The sequence below is a fragment of the Scatophagus argus genome, chromosome 23 (assembly GCF_020382885.2).
Source record: "Scatophagus argus isolate fScaArg1 chromosome 23, fScaArg1.pri, whole genome shotgun sequence".
NCBI lineage: Eukaryota > Metazoa > Chordata > Actinopteri > Scatophagidae > Scatophagus > Scatophagus argus.
The window spans coordinates 11,055,931-11,081,326 of NC_058515.1; the positions used below are offsets into that span (position 1 = coordinate 11,055,931).

General features: G+C 43.0%; 3 protein-coding genes and 3 non-coding genes across 8 annotated transcripts in view; 4 read left to right on the top strand and 2 right to left on the bottom strand.

Moving 5' to 3' along the window:
- chd3 (chromodomain helicase DNA binding protein 3) overlaps window positions 1–10,931 on the bottom strand; it is a 37,166-nt gene extending 26,235 nt beyond the window's left edge. Inside the window, exons 1-16 of one of the 3 annotated variants that reach the window (XM_046380413.1) lie at window positions 10,418–10,929; window positions 7,746–7,873; window positions 7,458–7,646; window positions 7,250–7,377; window positions 5,798–6,036; window positions 5,533–5,666; window positions 5,309–5,438; window positions 4,898–5,142; window positions 3,964–4,233; window positions 3,515–3,718; window positions 2,968–3,191; window positions 2,059–2,190; window positions 1,864–1,960; window positions 1,479–1,670; window positions 1,186–1,386; window positions 593–730 (exon numbers count right to left, since the gene is read on the bottom strand). In XM_046380413.1, the coding sequence (XP_046236369.1) occupies window positions 593–730; window positions 1,186–1,386; window positions 1,479–1,670; window positions 1,864–1,960; window positions 2,059–2,190; window positions 2,968–3,191; window positions 3,515–3,718; window positions 3,964–4,233; window positions 4,898–5,142; window positions 5,309–5,438; window positions 5,533–5,666; window positions 5,798–6,036; window positions 7,250–7,377; window positions 7,458–7,646; window positions 7,746–7,873; window positions 10,418–10,583 (2,817 nt within the window). In that variant the 5' untranslated portion in view covers window positions 10,584–10,929. Of the gene's footprint in view, window positions 1–592; window positions 731–1,185; window positions 1,387–1,478; window positions 1,671–1,863; window positions 1,961–2,058; window positions 2,191–2,967; window positions 3,192–3,514; window positions 3,719–3,963; window positions 4,234–4,897; window positions 5,143–5,308; window positions 5,439–5,532; window positions 5,667–5,797; window positions 6,037–7,249; window positions 7,378–7,457; window positions 7,647–7,745; window positions 7,874–10,417 lie in introns of all 3 variants that reach the window. The other 2 variants (XM_046380412.1, XM_046380411.1) reach the window with 2 other exon arrangements.
- Window positions 10,932–14,238: 3,307 nt separating this feature from the next.
- trnan-guu lies at window positions 14,239–14,312 on the top strand. Its single transcript has one exon. It is a non-coding gene; the product is annotated as a tRNA-Asn (tRNA).
- Window positions 14,313–15,304: 992 nt separating this feature from the next.
- On the top strand, window positions 15,305–15,378 carry trnan-guu. The gene has a single exon. It is a non-coding gene; the product is annotated as a tRNA-Asn (tRNA).
- Window positions 15,379–15,885: 507 nt separating this feature from the next.
- Window positions 15,886–15,959, top strand: trnan-guu. Its single transcript has one exon. It is a non-coding gene; the product is annotated as a tRNA-Asn (tRNA).
- Window positions 15,960–16,646: 687 nt separating this feature from the next.
- On the top strand, window positions 16,647–18,175 carry naa38 (N-alpha-acetyltransferase 38, NatC auxiliary subunit). Its single transcript, XM_046380880.1, has 3 exons — window positions 16,647–16,770; window positions 17,371–17,545; window positions 17,722–18,175. Exons 1-3 carry the CDS (start codon window positions 16,732–16,734, stop codon window positions 17,844–17,846), a joined length of 339 nt encoding a protein of 112 aa, XP_046236836.1. The 5' UTR covers window positions 16,647–16,731; the 3' UTR covers window positions 17,847–18,175.
- A 353-nt stretch (window positions 18,176–18,528) lies between these two features.
- Window positions 18,529–24,494, bottom strand: dnajc3b (DnaJ (Hsp40) homolog, subfamily C, member 3b). The gene is made up of 12 exons (XM_046380878.1): window positions 23,982–24,494; window positions 23,431–23,541; window positions 23,144–23,268; window positions 22,873–22,947; window positions 22,637–22,780; window positions 22,304–22,485; window positions 22,038–22,157; window positions 21,611–21,716; window positions 21,395–21,515; window positions 20,843–20,972; window positions 20,584–20,732; window positions 18,529–20,148 (listed from the first exon to the last, which is right to left on the bottom strand). The coding sequence occupies exons 1-12, from the start codon at window positions 24,064–24,066 to the stop codon at window positions 20,003–20,005; spliced, it is 1,494 nt and encodes a 497-aa protein (XP_046236834.1). The 5' UTR covers window positions 24,067–24,494; the 3' UTR covers window positions 18,529–20,002.
- Window positions 24,495–25,396: the final 902 nt, after the last annotated feature.

Genomic DNA, 25,396 nt, shown 5'->3' on the forward strand with positions numbered 1-25,396 from the left:
ATAAGTAGAAACAACTTTAAACTTTAAGAAAACGTCCAAAATGTGTTAAAGATATTGTTATTGTTAATATTCATTTTGACAGTTTGTTGCTATTACACAGTTTGTCCACCAGGGAGCACCTTTCAACTTTAAATCCTGTTTATAAATAGTGTTAAATTAATTTGAAAAATAGGATATCTGTCTCAAAAATACCTTACTAACAGAATTAAAGGAACAGTTCACCCACAAATGAAAATTCATGATCTACTCATCCCCATACTGATAGAAAGCAGCATCAACACAATTATTGAGAATTCATTGTAGTTTAGCAGCCGCAGTGAAGCTTTGGTCTTAAAAATGGCGTAAATAACACATCCTCTCGGCTTTCGGATACTTGGATTACACCAGAGAAGGGACGTTATAGGTTTCTTTAAACAGGTCCCCAGCGTCTTCAGCTGTTTAGGAGGGCGCTGCAAAGCTGTTTTGCTGTGAACCTCCAGATATATTTCGCGCACTGAGAAACTAATGACTGAATTCTTATGTCTGGGTGAAGTGTTCCTTTAATTTATATTACAAATAACACTAACAAACACGCACACACGAGCCACAGTACCTTGGACTGGTTGTTCTTAAGGCGGTGAGCCTCGTCCACTACCAGACAGGCCCAGTCGATGGACTTGAGTGCCGTCTGGTCGATGGTCACCAACTCGTAGGAGGTCAGCAACACGTGGAATTTGATCGGAGCTTCTCTCTGCAGGAAGGGAGAAACAATATTATGTATATGTGCAAACAAGAGGTCAAATGTCCCTTCAGGGCTTCTGTAAGAAGGTTGTGAACACATTAGTGCTGGCCAGTTTGGTTAAAAGCAACATAAATCACAAATTATTTTTTCAACATTAATGTCAGTTTCTAGCAATATTTTATATTATGGTTTCCACAGTGTTCCACTGTTTTTGGATTACACAAGATCAAACTCACACATATTTAAAACCACTAATGCCGATAGTTTTGAATCACACTTTGCGAGAAATTATAATTTAAAAAAAAAACACACTAACATGATATACAATTACAACATGATTCTACAGAAAATAAGACACCACAACATCCATTTTAATGATCATCTGCAACGTCCTGTTGACTCGGTCTCATATTTACTTAACATTTTTCACTCCTCTGTCCACACCTTCCCTCTTCCCTGCTCACCCTCAGTTTGAAGGCCTTCTTCCCTCCTTTAACAGCCGTGTCGTCAAAGGAGAACTCGTTCTCTCTGATGATGGCTCGGCTGTCCTTGTCTCCCGTGTATGTCACCACGTAGAAGTCGGGCGCCCACATCTCAAACTCCCTCTCCCAGTTGATGATAGTGGACAGCGGAGCACTGACCAAGAACGGACCCTTAGTGTGACCCTAAGGGGTAGGAGGAATTTGCACAATCTGTCAGTGTCAGCCTTCGCAAGGAGGTGAAACAGGACAATAATGGGACTGAGGGACTCCAGTACCTCTTTGAAGAGTGAGTAGAGGAAAACGATGGTCTGAATGGTCTTGCCAAGGCCCATCTCATCTGCCAGGATGGTGTCTGTTCCCTGAGCCCAAGAAAACCGAAGCCAGTTCAGACCCTCCAGCTGGTACAGGTGCAGCGTCCCACCTGTAGACGTGACAAAGTCTGGCTGTTCTTCGTATTTTATCGTAGGCTGGAAGGACAAAGAGCAAAAACAAAGAGGAGAGATTTTGGGACGCGGGTAATAGAAGTATTATTACTATAATAGTAGCAAGACAAGAAAAACAAAGTTCCAGAGTCCACAACAGGCACTCAGGTTGACGTGAAATACAGACAGGAAGCAGCTATAATTAAGACTTGATACTGAAACTACAGCTACAACTCACATCAGTGACAGGTGAGGCGGGAGACTCCTCCTCACCCTCTGGGTTCCTGCTCCTCATCCTCTTGGGTTTGTCGGGGTCCTCCTTCATAATTGCATCTCTGACGGACAGCGAGACATTATCGTCTTCTTACAGTCAAAAGTGGACTGTATTTTTTACCATAATAAAGTCAGTGAGGGTGTTTCCCACAGGTCCTACCTGTGTCTCCAGTAGTTGGCCTTGTGAATTGAAAAGTCTGGGATTTCAAGGTCATCTCTCTCCCAGGTGCACTGATCATAAGTCAGGTCTCTCCATTTAACCAAGTAGTGGTACATCCCCTTCTTATCCACACTGGCAGGGAGACACATACAGTAAAGTGAGTTGTTGAATTGTGAGCCAGCTTGTTTTACTTCAACAGGAAACAATATCCTCCACAACCTGAAAAACTGTGTTAAAACCATATGAGATTAAGCTGAGTGGCAGCTTATCACTCAACAGATTCGGTTCTTATCACTTAGATTTTTACTCCGTGATAGAAAGTGGATTCTGCTGAATGAGCTGCTGTAAAAGTGACAAAAATGCAGAAAACAGAGCGCACTCAAAAACCCATTTTCTGTCTTGTTCCTGAAATTTCTGATCTCAGATCATGCCGGAGTCAAGAGGGCACCTTGTGTCACTTTGAGGGTCACAACACAAAGTTTGCTTTTTGCTCAGTTTGCTTCTGTAATTAAAACGAGCACAAGGGAGGAGTTTTTTTTTTTTAGATGAGTTCGAGATGAGTCTATGTTGTCCAACTCTGGACATTCTGACCAAATTATTTCATGGCTTAGAATTTTAAAGAAAATGATGAACAGCTCATAAAGTATGAAAGCTATGAACTCTAAACGTAAGAGCAAAAATGTTGAAGAATGTTCATTGCCAGAACAACATCAGCTCTGAATGAGTTTCCCATCAACGACAATACACCCAGACACTGAAGCTGTTTAATTTTGAACTAAACTCTAACATTGTGCTTTAGAAAAACGTTGCAACTTCAGTGCTTACTTTTAATATCAGTAATGGAATAACACTGGCCACGTGCAGAAAGCCAGACACCGCAAGCTCACAATAGCAAACACGCTCGATCACCTGTGGTTGATGATGCGGTGGATCATCATCCACTCGGGTTTGATGCCGTATTTGTAGTACTTGTCTTCCAGGATGGCGTACTGCGGGTCCTTCGCCCTCCTCTTCTCGCTCTTTCCCACTCCATTCTCGTCCTCTCCGCCCGACCCGTAATCCAGGCTGGGAGGCTCGTCCATGTCTGTCTTCCTCTGGTAGTTTCTGTACATCACAGAGTGGAAGATCTCCAGCTGGAAGGAAGAAGAGGAAGAGGAAGAGAAAGAGGAGGATTTTTCTTTAACTCAGTCGGCAGAAGTTACTCGATTTAATTTTTCATCCAAAATTTTGAGCAATTCTCATCTGCCGTGTGACCTTTCTGTTATCTCTTTAGCATTTGGCAGTATATATTGTGTGTGTTATGAACATCTAATCACTGTTCTTTTGCCAACTTAGGATGCACAGAATCAGCATTTTCCTCATCTTATTCCTTATTTCCTTATCTTGTTTTAGAGGTCAGAAATTTCTCCTCTTGGATTTAAGCATCACTTTACATGTATGATCTTTCCTCTCTCACCTGCAGCTCAGTGATCCAGGTACAGTGCCAGAAGGACTGCCCAGTGAACTTGACAAAGAACTCCCGCTCTGCTCTGCCCTTCATGGGCGGCGGCGGCGGGGCATCCGGTGGGGCGTCAGGGGCTGGGGGAACTGGGATGGGAGGCGGAGGTTCACCCCATCGCCAGTGGAGGATCTTCTGGACACGTCCTTTGATTGGCGGACACTAGAAGGCAAATACACTCTCCAGTTAATCCTCGGATGTGTGTATCGATCCTGCGGTTGCAGTCAAACGTGTACACGCAGTGGAGTATGTTTGATTCCTCCATACAAGCCAAAGTCGGCTTGAAACAAACTTTTTCTAATTAGGGAGCGTGTTGCAAGAGAAGGCAGGATTATAGTTATTTAGACTCACACTGATTGTTTCATATCAGACATAAACAGCGAGGAAATGACATAGAAGCAGCTCACCGTGCATCGTGGACACAGCCACTCTCCGTTGGGGATCTCTGGCAGAGGCGGGTTTAGACAGTGGATGTGGTAGGAGGAGGTGCAGGTGTCACAGCACAACAGTTCACCTCCATCTTTACACACCCGACAGAACTCCATGTGGTCGTCCTCCTCCTCCTCTGCCCCGGTGTGGACCCCCAGCCCGACCTCTGATATCACTCTGTCCTCGCTGTCCTCCTCAAAATCCTCAAAGTCCTCGTCCTTTGCCTCCCACTGGATGCCCTCTTTCTCCTGGGAAAGGAAGCATTTGAATGATTTACTGGCGGCTCGAGGTGAGAGCTACGGTTTCTTAATGGTTTTGAGTAACTGTGACTGAGTAAGTAAGACAAAGAAGGAGAACACGGATTAATTTGCAGCCTGGGGACATATGGGCAGAACAGCGTGTAGTACTGTACAAATTTGTACCGCAGCTGGCTCATTTTTCAACACACAAAAGGTTGTACCTTCAGAAAAAAACTGAAAGATGCAATATTCACAGTTCAAAGCAAAGTTGCTTTAAAGGCTGCTTGGTGGTTTGGTTTTGCTTTAGAACATGCTTTCTTGAAGTGATATAACAGTTCACTGTGTCACGGTAACCAAAAAAATGAGCAATGGATTTTATTTGTGACATTACTGAATACACCCACAGCACCACTTCAGGTATCTGTGTTTGTCTGGGAATGTCTGAATGCAGCCAGCTCTCCACTGAGATTTGCAATACAACTACAAAGCCTCTATTCATCTGTGCTCTAAGCAAGTAAAAACATTTCGCTTTTAACCACTTTTTCTTTTTTTATTTTAAACTCAGGTTTGCCAAGCCGATGGGTCTCTTGGAGATAAATATGCGACAGAGGATACAAAGCAGAATCACACATAGAAAGCAGGGACTGATGTGTTCTCGTGGAGCTGTACTCACGCAGTGCGGGCAGCTCCACTTGCCCTCAGGGGCCTTGTCCAGCTCGGGCTCAAGGCAGACGAGGTGGTAGGCTCGAGGACAAGTGTCGCACAGGATGATCTCTCCACCCTGCTGACACACCTCGCAGTAGTCCTGATGATCTGTCTCATAGCCGTCCCCGTCCTCTTCGCCTGGGACTTGAGGGGGCGAGACAACCGGCAAAGAAAGACAGAAGACAGCAATGTCTGAATCGCGTCTGGAAAAATCTGAAAACATAAATTAAAGCATTTACCCCTGCAGATTGTAGTCTCTGTGTCTGAAATGTGACTCAAAAAGCTGGACAAGAACTTTGGACTTTCTATTGCATTTTTTTAAAAAATACAATAGAAAGTCCAATATATAGTGTATTTAAAACAGGCAGGTGGCGCTCACTTTTCTTTTTCTTCTTGGCTGGCCGTCCTCGCTTGTTCTTCTTGACGCGGCCGGAGCTGTCAGAGCGAACCGAGGAGCTGTGGACGCTGGAGTCCTCCTGCTCAGACTCATCCTCATCCATATCGTCGCTCTGACCAAGAACAAGGAAAAGGTGTCAACAGGTAACAGAAACAAATAACTAGAAATGAAAACAGAAAGGGGCCTCGCTGATGCTTTGCACTCACTGAGCAACTCTTCTTCCTCTTGGCACCTATAGGCGATAGTTTGATCCGAATGGGTGCCATCTTTTTAGCCTTTGCTGCAGCCTTTTTCTTGTCTGGGACTCGAGGACTTTTACTGCGCTTCTTATAGCCAGGGCCTGAACGGGTAAGATCACATGTAACATTTGATATCAACGAATGACAAGTGTATACTGTATTAACCATGGATAAAGTTTGTTGTCTGTGATGCACGGGAAAGAAGACTACAGGTCTAAAGCTGACCACCAACCTTTGCCCTCTTTCGTCTTGGCCTTTCTGATCGGCGGCGGCTGCAGCGGTGGCTCAGGAGAGGCAGTCGCTGCAGAGACCTGCTCGGCGACAGCGATCGCTGCAGCTGCAGCAGCTGCCGCAACAGCAGCAGCGTTGCCCTTAAAGGGGTTGTTAGAGCTGAACTCCCTCCACTTGGCACCCAGGATGGTCATCATCTTTGACATGGGGATCTTAGGATTCTTCTTGGCTATCATCGGCCTGTGGGCGGGATGGCTAGGATCATTAAAATGCTCTGGAGAGGCAAAACGCAGAAATCTGCATAAACTTTCACCTATTTCTAAGAATTGTGGCTTAAGACGCCACCAAAGCTCAGTCCAACAGCTAAATAACTTCCCAATAAACACATCCAGTGGACATAATGTATTACTTGATGTTATTAGAGCCAAAGCAGCTATGAGTCAGCCACTGGAGGCCGAGGCTCAGGCTGACACACGGACAGCACTGCTGCCTGAGAAGCACAGCTAGCTGGCGTGATAAAGCCGCAGCTGTCAGAAGACGGCAGAGGCAGGTAATACAACTTGTGCTTTTGTTTTCACCAATGCGACCTGTATCTGTGTTAACACGCTGCTGAGAGTTTTACCATGGACTGTCTTTGCTGAATTAAGTTGCCAAAAAAGACGAAGATTAGCTTGTGTGACAGGAGGTGTGAAACTTTACACAAAGAGTAGACATTACTCAGTTTTTTGTATACTGCGACATTAAAATTCTATATTTTATAGTTTAAAGACGCACATTGTCAAATTAAATCCAGGTATGCTGTATATACTGTGTAAAGACATTTATACATGCATATGCTGTACATATTAACCTACTTATTGTATATAAAGTAAACTGTTAAATTAATCATTCAATATTTATTACAGCACTCTTCACTCTTTGCACTCATGCAATATTGTGTTCCTGTTAACAATTTTCAGGAACAGTTTGGCTTGAATATCAACACCTCATAAGCTTGTTCACAGTAACCTTTTATATACTGACACACACATTTGTTTTTACACCTTCTTGAACGCACATAAGAGTTCTCATTTTTACATTCATTTGTTCAGCTGCGTTCAAGTCAAATTCCTTCTATGTGTACACACGCTTGGCCTGCAACCAGCGCATACAAGATCATGTAGAAGACCGATTTCTAATCATGGATAGCTCTCTAGATCACAATCAGAGACAAAATGTCTAAACTGCAGCAAAACTTTCCTTTAATTCCTGAATTCCTTCAACTTATTTTGAAAGGTTTAAAGCCACAATTGTCTCCACTCAGCAACTCGCCAGCTTAGTCCTGTTCTGAGCAACAGCATATATGCATAAACAGCATGTACTGCTACCTTAAAACAGACACCATCCACAGGCGTGTGATGTTTTCCAGCAGTCAACGTCAACACAACGTGGAAACAAAAGGGAAAAACTTTACCTCATGAACTGGCTGAAGGCTTTATAGTTAGTGAGTTCCCTGTAGTCCTCCTCCGTGAAGGTATGATCAACATCCTCCAGACCCCACTCCTTCGCCAGCTGAGCCGAAGTCTTCTGCTCTATCGGTTGCTGAGGAGAAAGCACCAATCAGAACAGAGATAATGGATCAAACAACGGTGGACTTTCCAAAGACAACAGAGGTGCTCTACCTTTGTTGTTTCCTCCTGGCTGCTGTCTCGGTCCCCATCGTCTTTTTTCTTCTTCTTGGTTTTCTTCTCCTTCCTTTCTTTATGTTTCTTCTTTTTCTTCTTCTCCCCAGATCCATAATCGCTGGCTACGCTGTCCGAGTTCTCAACGTAGTCTCTTTCTCTGTCTGAGTCTCTGTCTACATCGCTGTCCTGGACAGGAGAGCAGAGAGGAGGGTATCAAAAAATGTCAAAGATTGTGCAAAGTAGCCAGGAAAGAAAATCCAAAGCACGACAGCTTAACAAACTTACGATCTTCTTGCGTTTTTTTGCTTTGACAGGTTTCCCCTCCTTGTCTTTCTTCTTTGTGTCTTTCTTTTTCTTCGGCCGGCCTTTCTTCCTGCACAGGACCTCTCGGTCCGATATCTCCGGCTGTTCGTCTGAGGGGAAGAAAAGCAGATGGGAAGGAGTGAAGCGTGAGAAAGAAAGACAGCTATCAAAATCAGATGAACAATAATCTTCTCAACACCAAGCTAATCCCGGCTGAACGTAATTACACACAACAAAAGCTGCATTACGGCCATGGTGGCTTCGGTGACCTCTGACCTTGTCTGAAATGTGACACATGCTACATTAGATAGAGTTTGTCAGATGGCTGTAAGTAGATTTGACAGCTGGTGTTGGTGCTTCCATAGCACGGGCATAATTGGTTTATATTCAATGCAAAAATATGACCAGCACCTAAGTTAACAAACTATTTATTTTTAACATCAAAAAGTACTCAAACGAACGCATTAATCCAATGTAATTATATTTTAAAGCTTTTGATTTAAGAAAATACAAATGTCAGGCTCTCGGTCAAAGTGCAAAGTGCTAAAAATGCTAAAAATGCATGATTGTATCTCTGCTTCCAGGCAGTACATGATGTGAAAATATCAGGCCACTTTATGGACCATGGTGTCTGTGCAATATCACAACCAGGTTACAGCAATTTAACCTGCAACCCGACCTGGCTTCTGGGGAAGTACATAAAGACACAGAGAAACAGCCTCTTCAAAGGACAAAATGCAGCAAAGCATTAGAGCATGACCAAAATACGGGCTGCGGGCTGCGCCATGCACCCAGCCGGTTTGATAGGCTGCATTTTGTCGGATTTTATTGTCTGCCTGCCTTTGTTGGCGAGAGCTCCCACCAGCAGCAGCAGCGGCAGTGGCGGCAGCAGCAACAGCCCCCCACGCCCCCAACCTCCTCCACCTCCACCTCCACCTCCTCACTCCCACCCCGTCCAAACCAACCAACCCCTCGCCTCCCGCGTATCCGTGTAGCGCGCAGCCGCCTAAGACACGCCGGGGGCGGCGGCAGCATGCACGCAGGGCTCGGTGATTCAGAGGCCGCCAGCGGGACTGTGCGATGAACTGGAACGACTTTTCTGCCCTGCCGTGCAATTCCCACTCCGGGACCCCGACCACCGCTAGCAGAGGTCGTGAGGCGGTTAAAGTCCTCGCCGGGAAGCCAGACACTGATTTAACGCTATCTGTCTGGCTCGGTATGGCGGCGGGTTCCGGAGTCGAGCTAATTAAGCCTAAAGACAATACATTAGGTGATGATGATGATGTTATAATCATATAGGAAAGCACACTTTGAAGTAATCTTCCATGTCCGCCCCGCATCTGCAGTGGGACTTTTTCAGTGTTTCTCTTAGATCTGCGTTGCACCCGAACCAAATTACTGTAGTAAATTATACGCGTTTAATGCACAAACAGCTGCCTCAAGGCTGCTGCACTGCTATTCTTGACTTGTACTGTTGCAGTGTGCTGAACCAACCACTACTTTCTGCACCCTTTACTTTCACTGCAACCCCGCATGCAGCTCCACTGTGACAGAAACTTCCAGAATGTCATGCATTCAGTCAGTCATCTTTTGACAAGATCAGTAAGCTGCTGCGTGCTGCTTGGAGGAGCAAACTCCTGCAGCGAGAGAGAGAGAGAAAAGACGCTCTTCTGTTGCATATAAATACCTGAACAAACATATTATTTGCCTTTGATAATTAGTGTGCTAAGCTACCAGGCATACCTCTCTGGCCTGTAAGTGAGCAGCATGCAGCAGTGTCCCATTTTGACCTGTCAGAGAACAATGGGGGAAGGGGGGCAAGTTTCTGTCTCACAGCACGATTTCAGAGTATCACACAGCTTTCATGTCGGCACGGCAAAAGCGCATCATCTCCTCCCGAGATGGGTATCAAGTATATGTAGCCTCCGGCCAGGGGGGAGTCCATGTTTATGCCAGCCTCTCTTGCCGAGAGATTTTTACCCTTCAGGTCGACCTTATCACCCCGCAGACCGAGCTCACTGACATGTCATGTCATGTGCGGGAGCTGTCAAACAGGGATTTCAGCGACAAACAACTTTTCATGCGTGGAGAAGTGGGCTTGAGACGAAAGGAAGCGGCGGCAAGTTGCTTTAAACTTTGTTGGGATGTGCTGGCGGGGAAGAGGAAGTGGAGTGGGAGTAAAATATAGCCCGCAACAACACAGAAACACATCTGGCCGGCGTTGTATTTTGGGTTTTTTCTTGCAAACTGGACTTGTGTTTGTTTCCAAAGCGCGATGTGTTCGCGTCTTTTTTTTATTTTATTACAGCGTCTCTTGAAGCTGCAAACATGGCAGCTACAACAACATTCAGGAGCAGTTATCTGGGGGTGTATGTAGCGCTTTTAGGTGATTAAACATGTGTCTCTTTTTAAAAAAAAAAAAAAAAAATCTGGACTAGTGGGTTAAGTTCTTTTTTGTATGCGCGCACCCGACTTGTCCTCGCTGGTCTCTCCTGGACCAAACCGGACCTGGAAAAGCACAAATTTGTGGGCACAAGCTGCGGGTTCCGGCTACTTCCAACATGCCCGTTCTCCACAATTTTAGCGCTAGTAAGTGTGTTTTTATTTGGTGTGCGCGCTTCCGACTTGTCCGCCAGTTTTCTTTTTTACTGTACCTGGCGCGGCTGGTGTTGCAGTTTCCCGAGGCGCCGCCGGCGAGTTTATGTCGCTTGCGTTCTCGTCTAGGTCTCCGTCGTCGTCGTCTTCTTCATCAAAATCTCCTCCCTCGGAATTAACCACCATGCCCTCGTCTTCCTCACAGGACCGGAGAGGAGAGGACATTATATTCCTGTCATTGGATCCCGTCCTTGTATTCAAAAAAAAGCGTATTCTTGCGCGAATGTGTGATATTTATTTAATATTCAAATCGGCACAGAAAAAAGTGGGGGGCGTTTTGAAATATTTTACACTAGGCAGAGCAACAAAGATGGCCGCCCTCTTATATTTATTTTTTAACAACCCCCCCAATAAGAAAAAAAATCCCCTTACATAAAAAATGGCTGACTATATTATTTCAGAACGCACCCCCCTCCTCCTTTCTCTATCTCTCTCCGTCTCTCTTTCTCCCTCTGCGCGCCCCCTCCCTCCTTAAAAACGTACACATTGTTACAAGAAAAAAGGGGTGTGTGACTGCATGTAAGTTACATTGTTACTTGTTTGTTTCTTTTCTGTCTGCCCCCCTCCACACACACACCGCACACCCCCCCACCCGCCTCTTCTCCTCTTTTTTTCTCCCTCTTTCACTCTCTCTCTCTCTCTCTCTCTCTCCCCCCCCACCCCCCCAAAGTCCGGATCAGTCACGAATCCGACACACTCGCCTGGTGTCACTGTCACTTGCAAGATCACACGCAACAACTCTCGCTTTCTGCATTGCAGAGCCCGACACAAATCTATCAAATATGGCCACCTTATATTCTCCGGAGCCCCCACCGTTGTATAAAAAAGTATTTTGGAGCAGCAGCAGCAGCAGGCTTGTGCGTGTGTGTGTGTGTGTGTGTGTGCGTGCGTGTGTGTGTGAGTGCTGGGGAGGGATTGAGAGAGGGGGGTTGGGAAAATCTGCCGCAGCCATGCCCAGACTTACATCAGATTGTATTGCTTAAAAATTAACTACTTGTGGTGGGGATGAAAACAATTCAGAATATGCAAACTACACCCCCTCCTCTATAAAGCACCATGTTAAACAGCTCAGAGCGCATGATCCATCTCTAATACTGAGGTTTAAAACAAAACACAAGCGGTTTTTGCGAGCGCTTCCTATGAAATCATGAGCAGCAGGCCGAGTCAACTGGATGGCAGTAAGGCCATGGGAATCCCTGAATCCCATGTAGCCCTCAGTGGTGGCTCAGGGCACTTTTGTTTTGACAAAAGGAATTTTGATTTGCCATTCACTTGCACCCGAAATAGGAGGTCAAACAGGAGAAACTGGCTTTGCTGGGGATAAAATATGAACAATGGCCTGCGCTGGATTGAAATGTATGCCTTCTGGGGAGTTTTGAAGTCTTGTTAAAAATATCTATATCTAATCCAACTCAGGTTAACTTGATTTGATAGCATTAAGCTAATTTTAATGCACTAATTCACCTTTTAAACACACACACACAAAGTGTTTAGATGAGCACTAATTTCTCCTCGTGGCTGAGTGTGTTTCCTCGTTGCAGAAAATGTCCACTTAGCAGTAAGCAGCCTTTAATGAATCAAATGAATGTCTCAGCATCCTTGGTCAAATGTGACTGTTTAGTTCTTTCATAATTTCATTCACCTGAGCTTAAACTTCATCCCTGACCTTGGAAATATAATTTAATAAAAATCTTAACACAAGTTCTACCTTGGTACTTTCCTTTTTTATAATTATTGTAACATTTTATAGAATAAAATAAATCATAAGAGATGAAACCTCAGCTGAAAGCTAAAAAGCAGACCTTGTGTCAAAATGTGTCTTTGTTCACTTTTATTCATTGATGACTATCATATCATATCAGTGGTTAATGTGTTTCACAGAGGACAGTCTGACATGTCAGAGGAGGACAAGCACAGGTGTAAATAACAAAAATAATTATTTATGGCTAAATTCCATTTAGCTGCTTCAGTTTCAAGGCCCTGGTGTCGCCGTTTTGAATAGAACAAAAATGATATTAATGACATTCACGCCTTTCTTGATTATGTGTCAAAATGTCTGCTATGAAAAAAAAAGGTGTATTATTGAGGGAGAGAAGGAAAGAAAAATATAAAAAGTTTTTTTTAACATTTAGAATCCACTGCAACCAAAAGTGAAGCATGTTTTCTACACACCATACACCACACTGTTGGCCTTACTTACTTTCTACAGGATGAGTCAGTGACACAATCAGTTAATTGGACGGAACAAGCCAGAACTCAACTCTTAAACAAACCGCATTCCCAGCCAATTTCTAGTTATGTAACAAATATGTGTAACATATGAGTGAGAGTACCATAACTTTCTCCTTGGATTTTTCAAAGTATTTCTGGTAGGGAAAACGGGAACAGGGCAGGCGACAGGTGTGTGAGAGAACATGAGAGCCTGCAGTGAACCTGCGGCATCCCGAACACACTTCACACACTTCCACAACACTGTGCGAAATATCTTCTGTCTGTGCATGTCATTCTGTCGGCTGCAGCTTTTACACCAATGCCACGACATAATGCAAACGAGCATTTCAATTACGCCTCATCTGCTGTGCACTCTCTCTCTCTCTCTCTCACACACACACACACACACACTGCTGCAACAGGTGCCTGAGCTGCTCTGGCTTGGTCCCATCCTCACACACACACACACACACACACACACACGCATGCCCGCACATGAGAAGAGAGGAATTTTTTAGTGCCTGATCCAGTAGTCACATCTGCCAGGAGAGATATGGTGCAATGCAAGACACACCGAGGGGGAGGTGGTGTGTGTGTAGCCCCCCCACTAAGACTCTGGCCACTGAGGTGTCTCTTGTCTCCAGATTGGCTGGCTGGTGAGACAACTGCAGAGTGTCTTTGCATTTGTGTGTTAGTGTATGTGTATTTGTAGCCATGACTGTGCATGTGTCTCACAATGTGTCTGCTAAAAAAAAAGAAGAAGAAGAAGAAGAAAAGGGTGAAACTAGCCAGGACTCTCATATGCCACAGGCCCTGACACACTGCACTACTGTGCCATGGTACCCCCCTCCTCCATCTAGTCTCCCCTTCAACACCCCCCCCTCGTGTCCATTTGGCAGGGAGACATGTCGAGGATGAGAGGGAAAAGCGCCTCCCTTGGGTGCTGCGCTTTAGCTAACCCAGATTTTATGCAGTGTGACACACAGAGGAAGACACTGGCTCATGCGCTCCATTCAGAGCCGAGCTGTCTGAATCAAGACAACCCAGAGAGCAGATAATGCTTCAATGAAATTCATGCAGTGGTGAACATGGAAAAAAAAAAGTTATCTTTACATGTTCCTGCCAGGTGTGAAAGTGAGTCAATTACATATTCTTTTTGTGCTATTCTTAGGCAGTTAATAGGTTCAAATTATGGGTCTTCTGCTCTTTGAGGCTTAAAGTTTCTAAGGAGTTTTATCAGCATTTAATTTGCTTTAGAAACATTTATTATATATAATATATATGACTCTGGCAAGGTCACAACCCCTCTGCAAATCCTTCTTACTGCCTGCAAGTCTGTCAGTACACGCTGTAAGTAGTTTAAAGTGCAGTGAGGTGTTTCCTATTTGGTCTATAAAAATGATTCCATAACAGCTGGAGTTATATTTGTTGTAAAATGCATTAATCAATACATTAATAATGTTAACATGTATACTGTAGTGTATGACTCCATTTATTTATTGCTTTCAGCAGGCGGGAATGCTCAATATAAATACCATGATAAAAGAGAAATAAACGACTACGAGTGGGAGGCCCTTCGAATGTGAGACCACGCCCCCGCCAGTCGTCCGTCTCTGTGGCGCAATCGGTTAGCGCGTTCGGCTGTTAACCGAAAGGTTGGTGGTTCGAGCCCACCCAGGGACGTCTGATTTTTGTGACTTTAAGTATCCATCCTATGTCATATAAAAGAATAACCTATATCCCGTGATCGTGATCGGGTTAGAGAAAAAAGAGACAAAACTGATAAAATACAGATCATTAACTTCAAGAGAACTGTAGAAATCAGCTTTCACTTTTTCTGTATATAAAGGCCTGAGATGATATGCTTGCCTTCCATTGATACTAGATTACTGCATGTGTCTTTTTCCACAGGAGAACTGCTTGGTGTTTACTACCTGCTCAGCCAGACCAGATAGCTCCTAAAGGTGATTCCCAACTCAGAGGAGACAGAGGACCTGCTGGAAGATGTGGGTAAGGTTGAGGAAGATGAAGACGAAAACTTCGAGCAGGATCAAACCTCTGATCTTTACTGTGACAAGTCTCCTGAGGAAAATAAAAGACAGATAAATGTTTGTTTACACTCCTGCCAGAGGTGTGGAAACTGGACATTGTTATTTCTGTATAGTTTTCCTATTGTTTATAGTTACTGTTTAATGAACTTACTGAATTCACTTAGCGGTAGACTGAAAATAAAAGTTTGATCACAACAAAAATACGTGCTTCACTCTGCCTGCTGTGTAACTGATAAGATAAGATAAGATTAACTTTATTGATCCCGCAGTGGGGAAATTTACTTGTCATTGCAGCTCACAAGAACAGAAAAAGAGTGCAAAAAGTGTGCAACTGGATGAACATGTGTCCTCTGAAGCCATACAATTAAATATTCACTCTTTAATTTTTAATACATCAATAATATAATGTCAGTAAACAGTCATTTTTAAACAAATTATGTGACTTCCAGTTAAATTTTTCTGCATGTAATAAAAACCACCCTCCTCTGTTCCCTTCTTCTAACGCCTTTTGATCAACTGATCAATTTAAAACACCAAATATTTTGCCATATAGTACAACAAAAGTAAGTGAACAAGGCAAATGGGAGGGGTTTCCTTACAAGGCCACGCCCCTAACTCTCAGGAGTCTCTGTGGCGCAATCGGTTAGCGCGTTCGGCTGTTAACCGAAAGGTTGGTGGTTCGAGCCCACCCAGGGACGCATAGTTTTGTCCTCAAGTAACTTTACTGAAATCATGAGGTCGTTTCTATGAATACGTTTTTAAGGGGTAGAAAAACCGTTAGCAGTAATATGTCCTTGTTTCTGGAATGATTCAGTTTTAACTGAATCACGGCTACAAACACACATACACTAACACACAAACGCAAATAGGAAAACTGAAACTGATCAGCTCACATTAAAAAAACACACCATCAACATCATGAATAACTTGTCCTCCCCAAAAAACGAAGTTTTACACGAAGCCATGTAAACCGAAACTAGAATTGCCATTATTGACCCAACCGATAACAGACTCTGTCTCAGTTGTCCTGAATTATGTCTGCATGTGTATCATCAGTGAATCCTGTACACGCATTGTGCGTAACAAAGCATTTAATTGGTTTCTGTACATGAATGTTCGGTTTAAAATGACACAATCGAGCTATCGTAATTCAGTAATTCTGGGAGATGCTTAAAAATGAAAGGAACACAGCTGGTCCCTCACAAGTCTCTGTGGCGCAATCGGTTAGCGCGTTCGGCTGTTAACCGAAAGGTTGGTGGTTCGAGCCCACCCAGGGACGAGAAGTTTTTGGGTTTTTTTTTTTTTTTTTTTTTTTTGTAATCACGTAAACGAGCAACGTAGAGCAGGGGTAACAGACTAAAGAAAAAACAAATGTATAAATGTGCTTCTGAAAAAAGAGAAACTATTATTTTCTTCAAGTCTGCAAAAGTCAGGTCCTACTTTCTACGAAACACAGGAGAATGTACTAATAAATAAATTCAAAAAGTAGCGTTAGCAGGATTATAATTTGATATTCAGAAATTCGGAGGAGGAAACACACCGAAAAGGTCACATATTTGACGAAGAAAAAAGCACAAGCATAGACGTTGGCATAGATAGATGAAAGTAACTGGCCTGCTAATGAATTTAATGACTTTATCACAAAAATCACATACATTTCAAGTTAGACAGTCGTGCGTTAAAATGTTACACTATAACAAACCATTTTATAATTTGTCTATGCTTGCTCTATATCCTATAAAGTTCATTATTTAGTTTTAACAAAGCTGTGACAACTTTCGTCTGAATTTAAAGGCCCATATAAAGGTCAAGTGTGAAAATGTAAGAGCTTAAGTAATAAATTCTTACGTTTGATAGCGTCTTTTCGTTTTTTTGTTACCTCTTCCTTCGGCTGTAATATTCTACTGATATAATGCTTTGTTCAACTTTACATTTCATGCTTAACATAGCATTTTGATGCGTTGGGTCCTTTTCTTTCCTCCAGCTTCCGGTTCAGCTGGTCCGTCGGACAAATAGCTCCGCAAGCAAATGTAGAAGAGGAGGCAGGGGTTATGGCAACAATGATAGAAGAAAATGGTCCTTCGACTCATGTACGTATTTCTGTTTGAATTTTTTAGTATATCAGATGATCGTTCACGCTATATCCCGTGTCAGAAATGAAAGAAAACGATTTTTAAAGACATATTGCATCGTTATGAAGGATTTAGTTGTACTTTATCGTTAGCCGGTGGCTAACGAATTTGCTAGCTAATGAAACTGATCTGTCATTTGTTAACAACTACGCAACGTCAGCCGATACTTACCAGATAATATGTGAACACATTGAGCTGCTTATCCTCGGGATCTAAAGATATATTTGTATTAGCAAAATCAGCATACAGATTCCTGAACACAGTTATGAAAATGAATAATAAAAACGTTTTACTCAACGCTAAGCAAACCCAGGTGTAACTTAATAGGGTTTCAAGTAAAAATTATTGATGTCGAGTAACATCCAAAGCAGTATCTTAGTGTAACTCAGTTGTCTGACCAGGAGTAAGCAAGTCCTCAAACGTCTGAGCATCAAGTGTATATACTTTTTAGAAAATGAAAGTGGTGGAAGCAAACATAATTTTGTTTTTAAGCTAATCAGTGACTGATTGACCAGTTATGGTTAATTCTAAGTCTGTTGATTCACCGTCCACACTCAGGAGCAGTCTGAAGTGTCTACATCGTCCCAGGCAAGGCAGAAACTAGAGGGACTCCTGAACAAAAACATGAGGATCCGCATGACAGACGGGCGGACCCTGGTGGGGCTTTTCCTGTGCACAGACAGAGACTGCAATGTCATCCTCGGATCAGCTCAGGAGTTCCTCAAATCAACAGGTGGGTGAAGACTTGATGGCACTCAACATCCACTGTTGCTAAAATTGAACACTATGTATTTCAAAATGTATTTAAAACTAAATAACAGTTTTTTATCCTGTGTCTTACCTCCAGAAATTAAAAAAAACGTCTGCCTCTGTTTTGTTTTGTATTTTTTTATCCCTTTTTGTCCTCAGACACATTCTCCCAGGGCGAACCCAGAGTGTTGGGCCTGGCCATGATCCCTGGTCACCACGTGGTATCCATCGAGGTAGAGGCAGACAGCCTGGAAGACACACAAGGATTTGGAGCTAACCATTGATGAAGCTTTGCCCGTATGGACACCACTCAGCGCTCAGTGTGACTGTCTCTCAGTGAGCCGGCTTTATGGCTACGGCTGACCTCAGAAGTGGAGTGTGGACATCTTTGTCGGAGGATCAGTCACTTCACCTCTACAGATGCAAATAAAGAACTCCTGTGTCAGTATTCTGGATTTAGCCATTTCCTCTGCGCTTGAAGATATGTCCATTTGCAGTGCCAACTGTAAAACATGTGCGCCATGTGTGTTTATGGGCAAAACTGCAGCTACTTGGATGTGTGTGGAAATGTCTTTGTTTCACGATGTTTTAAAATATATCGCTGTATTTGAAACTTTGTGTTAAACTGTCATTGAAAAAAAAGTTTGAACATTGACTGAAATCGCATGCTATGTTTAAGCTCATATGATGTATATAATATTAGTGTGTCAAGTGCTACGTGTTTATAAAAGAGCGACTCCATCGACAAGTAAAATCATGGATAATGTAGGCGCCAGGTAAAAAAAGATGACTGGTCATGCTGCATCAGTTTTGACCAACTAGTTTAACTGCATACAGTGATTCTCACACAGTTAAACTTTAAATTTGTAATTTGACCAAAAACAAGTGAATTATTACAGGACTTTCTAAGGGTGAGCTCGTAGCTGCAGGGGGACCTTTCATCATACATAGATCAAGAAATCAAAATTTGATTGTTTCAGTATTTTAATACACTTGAGCAGGTCAGGTGATTCAGTTTGGCAACAGTAAAACTGAAGCCACTAACAGCAGAAAACCCAGAAACAAAAACAGTCCCACCGAATCAACTGAAATACAAAGAGCTTGACACATCTGGTTCACACAGTCGAGCGTTAGATAAGATTCAAAGCTGTTACAATCGCTGTATCCATAAGCTGTTATTGACAAAATAATTTAGTTTGTGCTTAAAAGTCAATCTACAAAGAATGTCACCTTACTTTACAGTTAAACCGTCGCAAGTCTTCCTTGGCTGTAAAACTGAGGCCTCGTTTACGAAGTTAAACTTTGACTCTGCTACTGAATGGATTCTGTTTCAAACTGTCCCTCAGGAAGAGCAAATATTATCCAAATGAACTGGTTATGAACTGCACACATTCTGTAAACGAGGCTCTCAGATAACCATTGAAGACACACCTGGTTTGTAAAGAGTCTTTGAATGACTTTTTAAAAAGCCTACAGTAACATTTCAGGAGTGGAGGACGTGTGGAGTGGTTTTTCAAACATAAGGGTAAAAGTGCGAGTTTTCAAAGACGTGCTTTGAAATGAGTGAAAAAGAAAAGAGCGAAATACTACAACTCTTGATTCAGTCACCAATTCCTTCTCTTCTCATCCATAATATTAATATTAACCAAGTTCTCATCACATTACATCCATCATGTTGGAGGGTGGACACATGGGCTGCTGAAGATAAAATGTTTCTACCCAAATGCAGAATTCACACATTATTCCAATTAGATACCCACAGAAGACTAATCTGTAATTTAAAACAAAACTGTACACAATAACAGAGTGGCACTGATTTAAGGTCCAAATGATTTCAAAACTTTTAACATGAAGCTCCACTTCATAGTGCTGAAGTCTCACCTACTTACCACTGATGTAGAAGCTCAACAAAATGCCTCCTCATGTCTTCATGTATAAAAACCTTGGTTCTCTAGAACAGAAAGGGTCTGATGTGATCAAAAATCAGTAGACTGAAATCAGTAAACATGTTATTTCCTCTTAGAAGAATACTGCAAGCAGAAACCAACACACTGACAGTCCTGTGTAATGTCCAAACAGGAGCTACTGCATTAAAGAAAAAAGAGTCTTGATAAAATGTTCCAAAAATGGCACAAAGAAAGAAAGGAGTAATTAGAGCTGACAATCCAAACGTCCCACATCGACTGCTTTCCGCCACCGCTTTTTCCATTCCTAAGGATCTGAAGTGTTGACACAAGATTTCATTTTCTCCAACCACAGCGACAAGTTCATTCAACAGTCGCCACAGTCAGGTCCTTTGTTTCTGTGGTCAATTTTCACTGTTTCAAGTAACTGACAAAACTGAATCCAAGCACGAGTTCAAAGGAAGACTCCTCCGTAAATCCGCCACTGATCTTCCCCTGGTGTCCCCACGCCCCTCATGGTCGTCAAGTCCACAAATCTAGTTATGGTGGAACTTGAAGTGGAAGCTGCCGCCGGACTGAAAGGGGTCGAAGTGGAAAGGCCAGGCTTGTTCTCTTCCTCCTCCACCTTGCTGATTTTCAGGGTCGAGGGGATCCTCGCCTGCGTCAAACTTCTGCCTCATTTCTGGTAGGACAATAGGAAGGATGGAGAGATAAATGAAAGACTGAAAGTCAAATGATAGCTGAAGATGATGCATAGATGCTATTTCATTACTGCGATGACACTTACATTTCATTATGATCCGACTGCTAAACTGTGGAAGCACATTTTAAGTCACAGCTTTAGTGCTATTACCGTACTTACTTTTTCTGTTGTTTTGGGACCAAATTGTTTTGAGTTATGATGCATCTTGTCAGTGAACCTTTGCTTCAGTTTTTGTTTTTGAGGTGCTGCTAAGTGCATTTTCTTACTCTGGACCGAGTCAGGCTAACTGTTTCCTCGGATTTCCAACTTTATGTTACAACCAGAGAACGGACTCACTGAGGTCCCCTGATAAAAAATACACAAAAGTGTCCGCTATGTTCCTATAACTTAAAATAGTCAATATCATCTCCTGACCTGGGTCAGTGAGGACCTCCTTAGCCGACGCAATGTCGATAAACCTCTTTTCCGCTTCTTTCTTCTCAGTCTCGGACTGGAAGTTGTCCGGGTGCCACTGCTGTGCCAGCTTCCTGTACGCCTTGATGATCTCCTGCTTGTTAGCATTCCTGAGGAGAATAAAGTTTGTTAGAGTCAGCTGGCATGATCTGTTGAATAAACATAATCTACAATGGATGTATTTGCTATCAGTCCAGAGCCAAGTAATCGAGCTGGTTACCTGCTGACTCCGAGGATCTTGTAGTAGTCCCTCTTACGCGAGAGTTTGAGCAGTTTCTGTGCTCGTTCCAGCCCTTCTCGTATTTCATGGTTGTCATCAAACTCTCTTGCCTCTTGGTAGTCCTCCACAGCTGAAGCAAAACATTGAAAAAATAAATGTCTGTTTTCCACACTTTGGCTCAAATAGCATCTGGACTGTACTAAATTTTGTTTTGTTTTGTAAAATTGCTTAATTTTGCCATCATTAAACCATTAAAGACTACAATATTCTGATTAATGGTCTGAACCTGTGTTGTGCCTTGTGGGTTTCGGTATTTTTGCTGTTAAGCCATAAAGAATCTACTAACATGGACACGATGCATTTAGTTTTGTACGTGTGCAGACGCAAGATCTCTCTTTCTTTCTTTTCCAAATTCAATGCCAACATTATGATCGCTCTGTTTCTTGTTAAACCAGTTTTGTTTACAATCAGCTCTCATGACTGCAGCAAAACAGGAACATGCAGGTCAGTTTATTGAAGTCCATTGTCACCGTGAAAAGTGAGTCCTCTAACCTTTCTCATAGTCCTGGTTCAAGATGTACGCCTCGGCTCGGTCTCGGAGGATGTTAGCGTTTCGAGGGTCTCTCTGGTGAGCCTCTGAACACACATCTATCGCCTCATGAGCCATCTTTAACTACAGGCACAAGCACAGAGGGACAAAGTGGTTGATTTTTAATTTCATGTTGAAGAATAAACCTTAAACTCACCGATCGTCTCATTTTCTCTCACCTTGACAAAGCAGAAGCAGATCCTCTCTTTGGCCAGGTTGGTGTAGTATGGGACATTTGGCTCCGTCTTCATCACTGATTCATACTTATCAATGGCTTCCTGATATCTGATTGTAAGTAAACAGAATATTGGGTAAAGGTAATTAGTTAGGTTAACTGGGTTGGCTCCTCTTTCCTCATATTTCCGTTTGGTTTAAGTGTCAAAAGATATCAAAAGAAGAATGATAACATGCTGCATGCACAATTGGGAATTAACCATTTCAGTTTTTCCAGGCTCCACATGCCTTGGCTTACTTTGAAGTGGCTGACAGTATTTACTTCAAAAAGACGCATATTTTAAAGCACAGATCGTGTAAATTCATGGCAGATATCCTAAGATGATCATGACTTTGGAAAGAAAAGTGCATCAGTCCTACAGGAGTACTGACCTCTCCATCTGAATTAGCTCTTCTGCAGAGTCCAGCTGCTTGCTGAGCTTTTTCACCTGCTTGTAGTGGCTGAAACACTCTTTGTCATCCTGGTCCAGCTTCAGACACTCTCGGATGTGACTGGACAGAAACAGATTAAGAAGCACATTTTGACTAAAGCAAAGCAACAAGGTGAAACAGATGCTCTCCAGATGGAAATCAACTTTTTTGCATGACTCTGCTGCCTGAATCAATGTAGTTTGTTTATTCCAGCAAGCAAAGCTCACTTGAGTGACTCGTGGTGCTCTCCAAGGCTGTAGTGTAGCATGCTGAGCTTCAGGAAGGCAGCACGGTTGTCATTGCGTAGCCTCGTGGTCGGTGTCAGATCCTGGATGGCTTTCTGGGGATCCCCCATTCGGATGTAACATTCTGCACGAAGCTCCCGCGACTCAGGATCCCAGGGGGAGATCTGAGGAAAGAAAGAGTAAACAGACATGCAAACTAATTCAGCTCAACAGCAAAAGGCAAGAATAATTCTTCTTTCAAAAATATATTCTGGACAGACATTTGATAAATAACACCATGGTGGTACCATACAGGTACTGTAAGGTACCACACACCTCAATGACTCTCTCTAGCACACTGATGGTAGCACTATAGTCCCCTTGGTGGTATGCACCATGGGCCTCCTCTTGCAGCTCCTCCAGCTCGTTGGCTCTCATCAGCTGATCCCGAGCTTCTCCGTGGTCTGGAGAGCGCTGCAGCTGAAAACAGACAAAGCTCCTCCTTTAACCACATGCATTAGTCTGGTGTTTGAGCAAATGCACTAAAATGACAGAAACGGCAATAAACTTACTACTGCTTCAAAGTCCTCCCTGGCCTCCTGTGTGTTGCCCTGCTTTAACAGGATATTCCCTCTCTGCAACCTGGCCTGGACGTGCAGGTGTAAAGAGACGGAAAGAGACAGAGTGTAAAGAGACGGGATGATTAGAGGATATGCAGGAGACAAAACAAAACAGGAGATCCAAGAGACAGAAATAAATATTGTGAGCACACAGACACAAATTAAGGAAACTATTTTCTTAAATTATTTGCTACTTTCTCTTGTTATGACAAGGTGAACTTACAGCCAGGAAGTCAGGCTTGAGCTGGATGGCTCTGGTCAGGTCTGGCAGGGCGGATTTGGATTTCCCCATCGCCAGGAACACCGCAGCTCGCTTGTAGTACGTCAGGTAGTTCTTAGAGTCTCCCTCTGTAAAATGTTGGAACATTTTGTGGCAAGTAAGTAAGGGTACTTAAGTGTAAATATGGAAGAGGATAAGCATTAGTGGAGCAGAGATGCAGACTGAAAATGTCAGCCAGTGGTGAGAGCATAAAAGTGTGTGTCTCTCTGCATGTCTGTGTGTAACCTTACCCACAGCAGAGTGGTAGTGGGACAAGGCTTCGGCCAGCTGACCAGCAGCCAGAAGTTTGCGGCCCATCTCCAAGTGGTGCTCAATCTCAACATGAGTTGCCCCCAGGACCCCTGTAACATAAAACGGTGCTTGAGCCTCGCTAGAAATACATCACAGACATAGATGTGTGTGGAGTGTGTTAACAGGTAGACAACTATGTCATTCTTAATGAGATAATAACGGGGGTGTAGATCCTGTTGACAGGAAAGGGGATCCTAAACAGAGCCTGTACTCATTGTAATTCCAAGAAGAAACATCCTATATACCTGTTACATTTAGCATTTGCGACTTAAATACTTTGCATATTTGACTAATAACGCGGCAGTGACTTTCGTTTTGAGCAAATTTCAGACGGGTGGAGCATAACGTAACCTCACCTAGCTAAGATAACCTGCCATGGAAACTTTTAAGAGCCAGAAACAACGAACAAGCAAGAGACGTACAGAAAAAGCCTGTGTTAGTGTTCAAGAAGGCTTTTAAAAACTTGCTTTGCATGTAAAGTCAGGCTTACCGTCCAGCTGGATGTCCAGGATGACACACAGCAGTGACAGGGAGCACAGGACCCCGCTGAGTCCTGTCCGCCGACACGAATCCATCACTGAAACTATTCACACTTTGTCACCGAAACCAGCAAACTTAACGACTCTGCTTTCACCTCGAGTAAAAATGCCGACTTGTTTCATTGAAACGGTGGTTTTTCTTAATAAAATCCTCTTGTTTTTCCCCTCTACCGAACCGCAGTAACACCTACGACGGTATATTATTTACGGTCCCGGTCTGACAGTATTCCGTGTGGAAATCAGGCACGTAGCTAAAAGGTTCCTGCTGAAATTGCAACGATTAAACAGCACTTTCCCCACTTCGACGGGGACTCAGTGGACCAAAACTGAACTTAAAACACTTTCACGTAACATGATGATGGAGAAGTTGAACAGCTGACAGCCTGTACACTCTGTACACGAAACCTTTCTGCCTCTGGTGTCGTCTTCCTTTTCCTTTCTGCCCTACATTTCCGTGGTTGGTCGGCGTGCCGCACATCCGGGTTCGTCGAGAAACGTGGGCTGCTCTCATTGGAGGGGCTATTTTAACACTGATCCCATATCTCTGCATGGGCCAAGAGGTGGCATGTGCTGTATCCCAGCATCACCACAGTGCTTGTATAGTAATTACTTACTACTGCGTATTTAAAGTTAATAACCGTCTGCGTGTCTTTACGGAAGAAAAGTCGAAAGTTAATCATTACTAATAAAGAATTAATTGTTATTAAACTTACATGCCAGATCTACAAAGTCAATGTATCGTGTGTTTTAATTTATCAAATAATAACTAATTAATCAATAATTTAAATACATGTGTACAGCGTTTTTTTTCTTCTTTCCCATTCAGGTCAGTGTACTTGCAGATCAGTTTGGCACTATGGAAAAATGGAAACAACTACAACAATGGAGCATCATGTATCCAAAGGTAATATGGTACCAGAATGTACGACTATTTTGGTCCTGGACTTCATATACTTTATGTAATAAAAGCAAACAAGGGTTGTGTGTCATTTGTGTCAGTTTAGGGGTCTTTGACATGAAAATGTTTGAGAACCACTCATCTGATATGCTCGTGCCGGCATAACTTGTAAGTACAATCATAACTTTATTGACTGTAGGAATACAAAATCAAACTGAAATGTTAAGCATGACACATTTTATTGTGCAAAAGTAAAAAAAAACAAAAAAAACAAAAACATCAAAATGAAAACTACTCCCTCTTCCTCTTTCTCAGGTACCATCTATAAAACTGTACAAAAACAGCATACAAATATCTGGATGATCGCAGTTTTTTTGACCTTCCCATACAAATGTCTAGAAGTGTGCAGACAGATCACCAAATGACTGATTCCTTCGGAAACAAGTGAATGTGTTTGTGCTAACATCA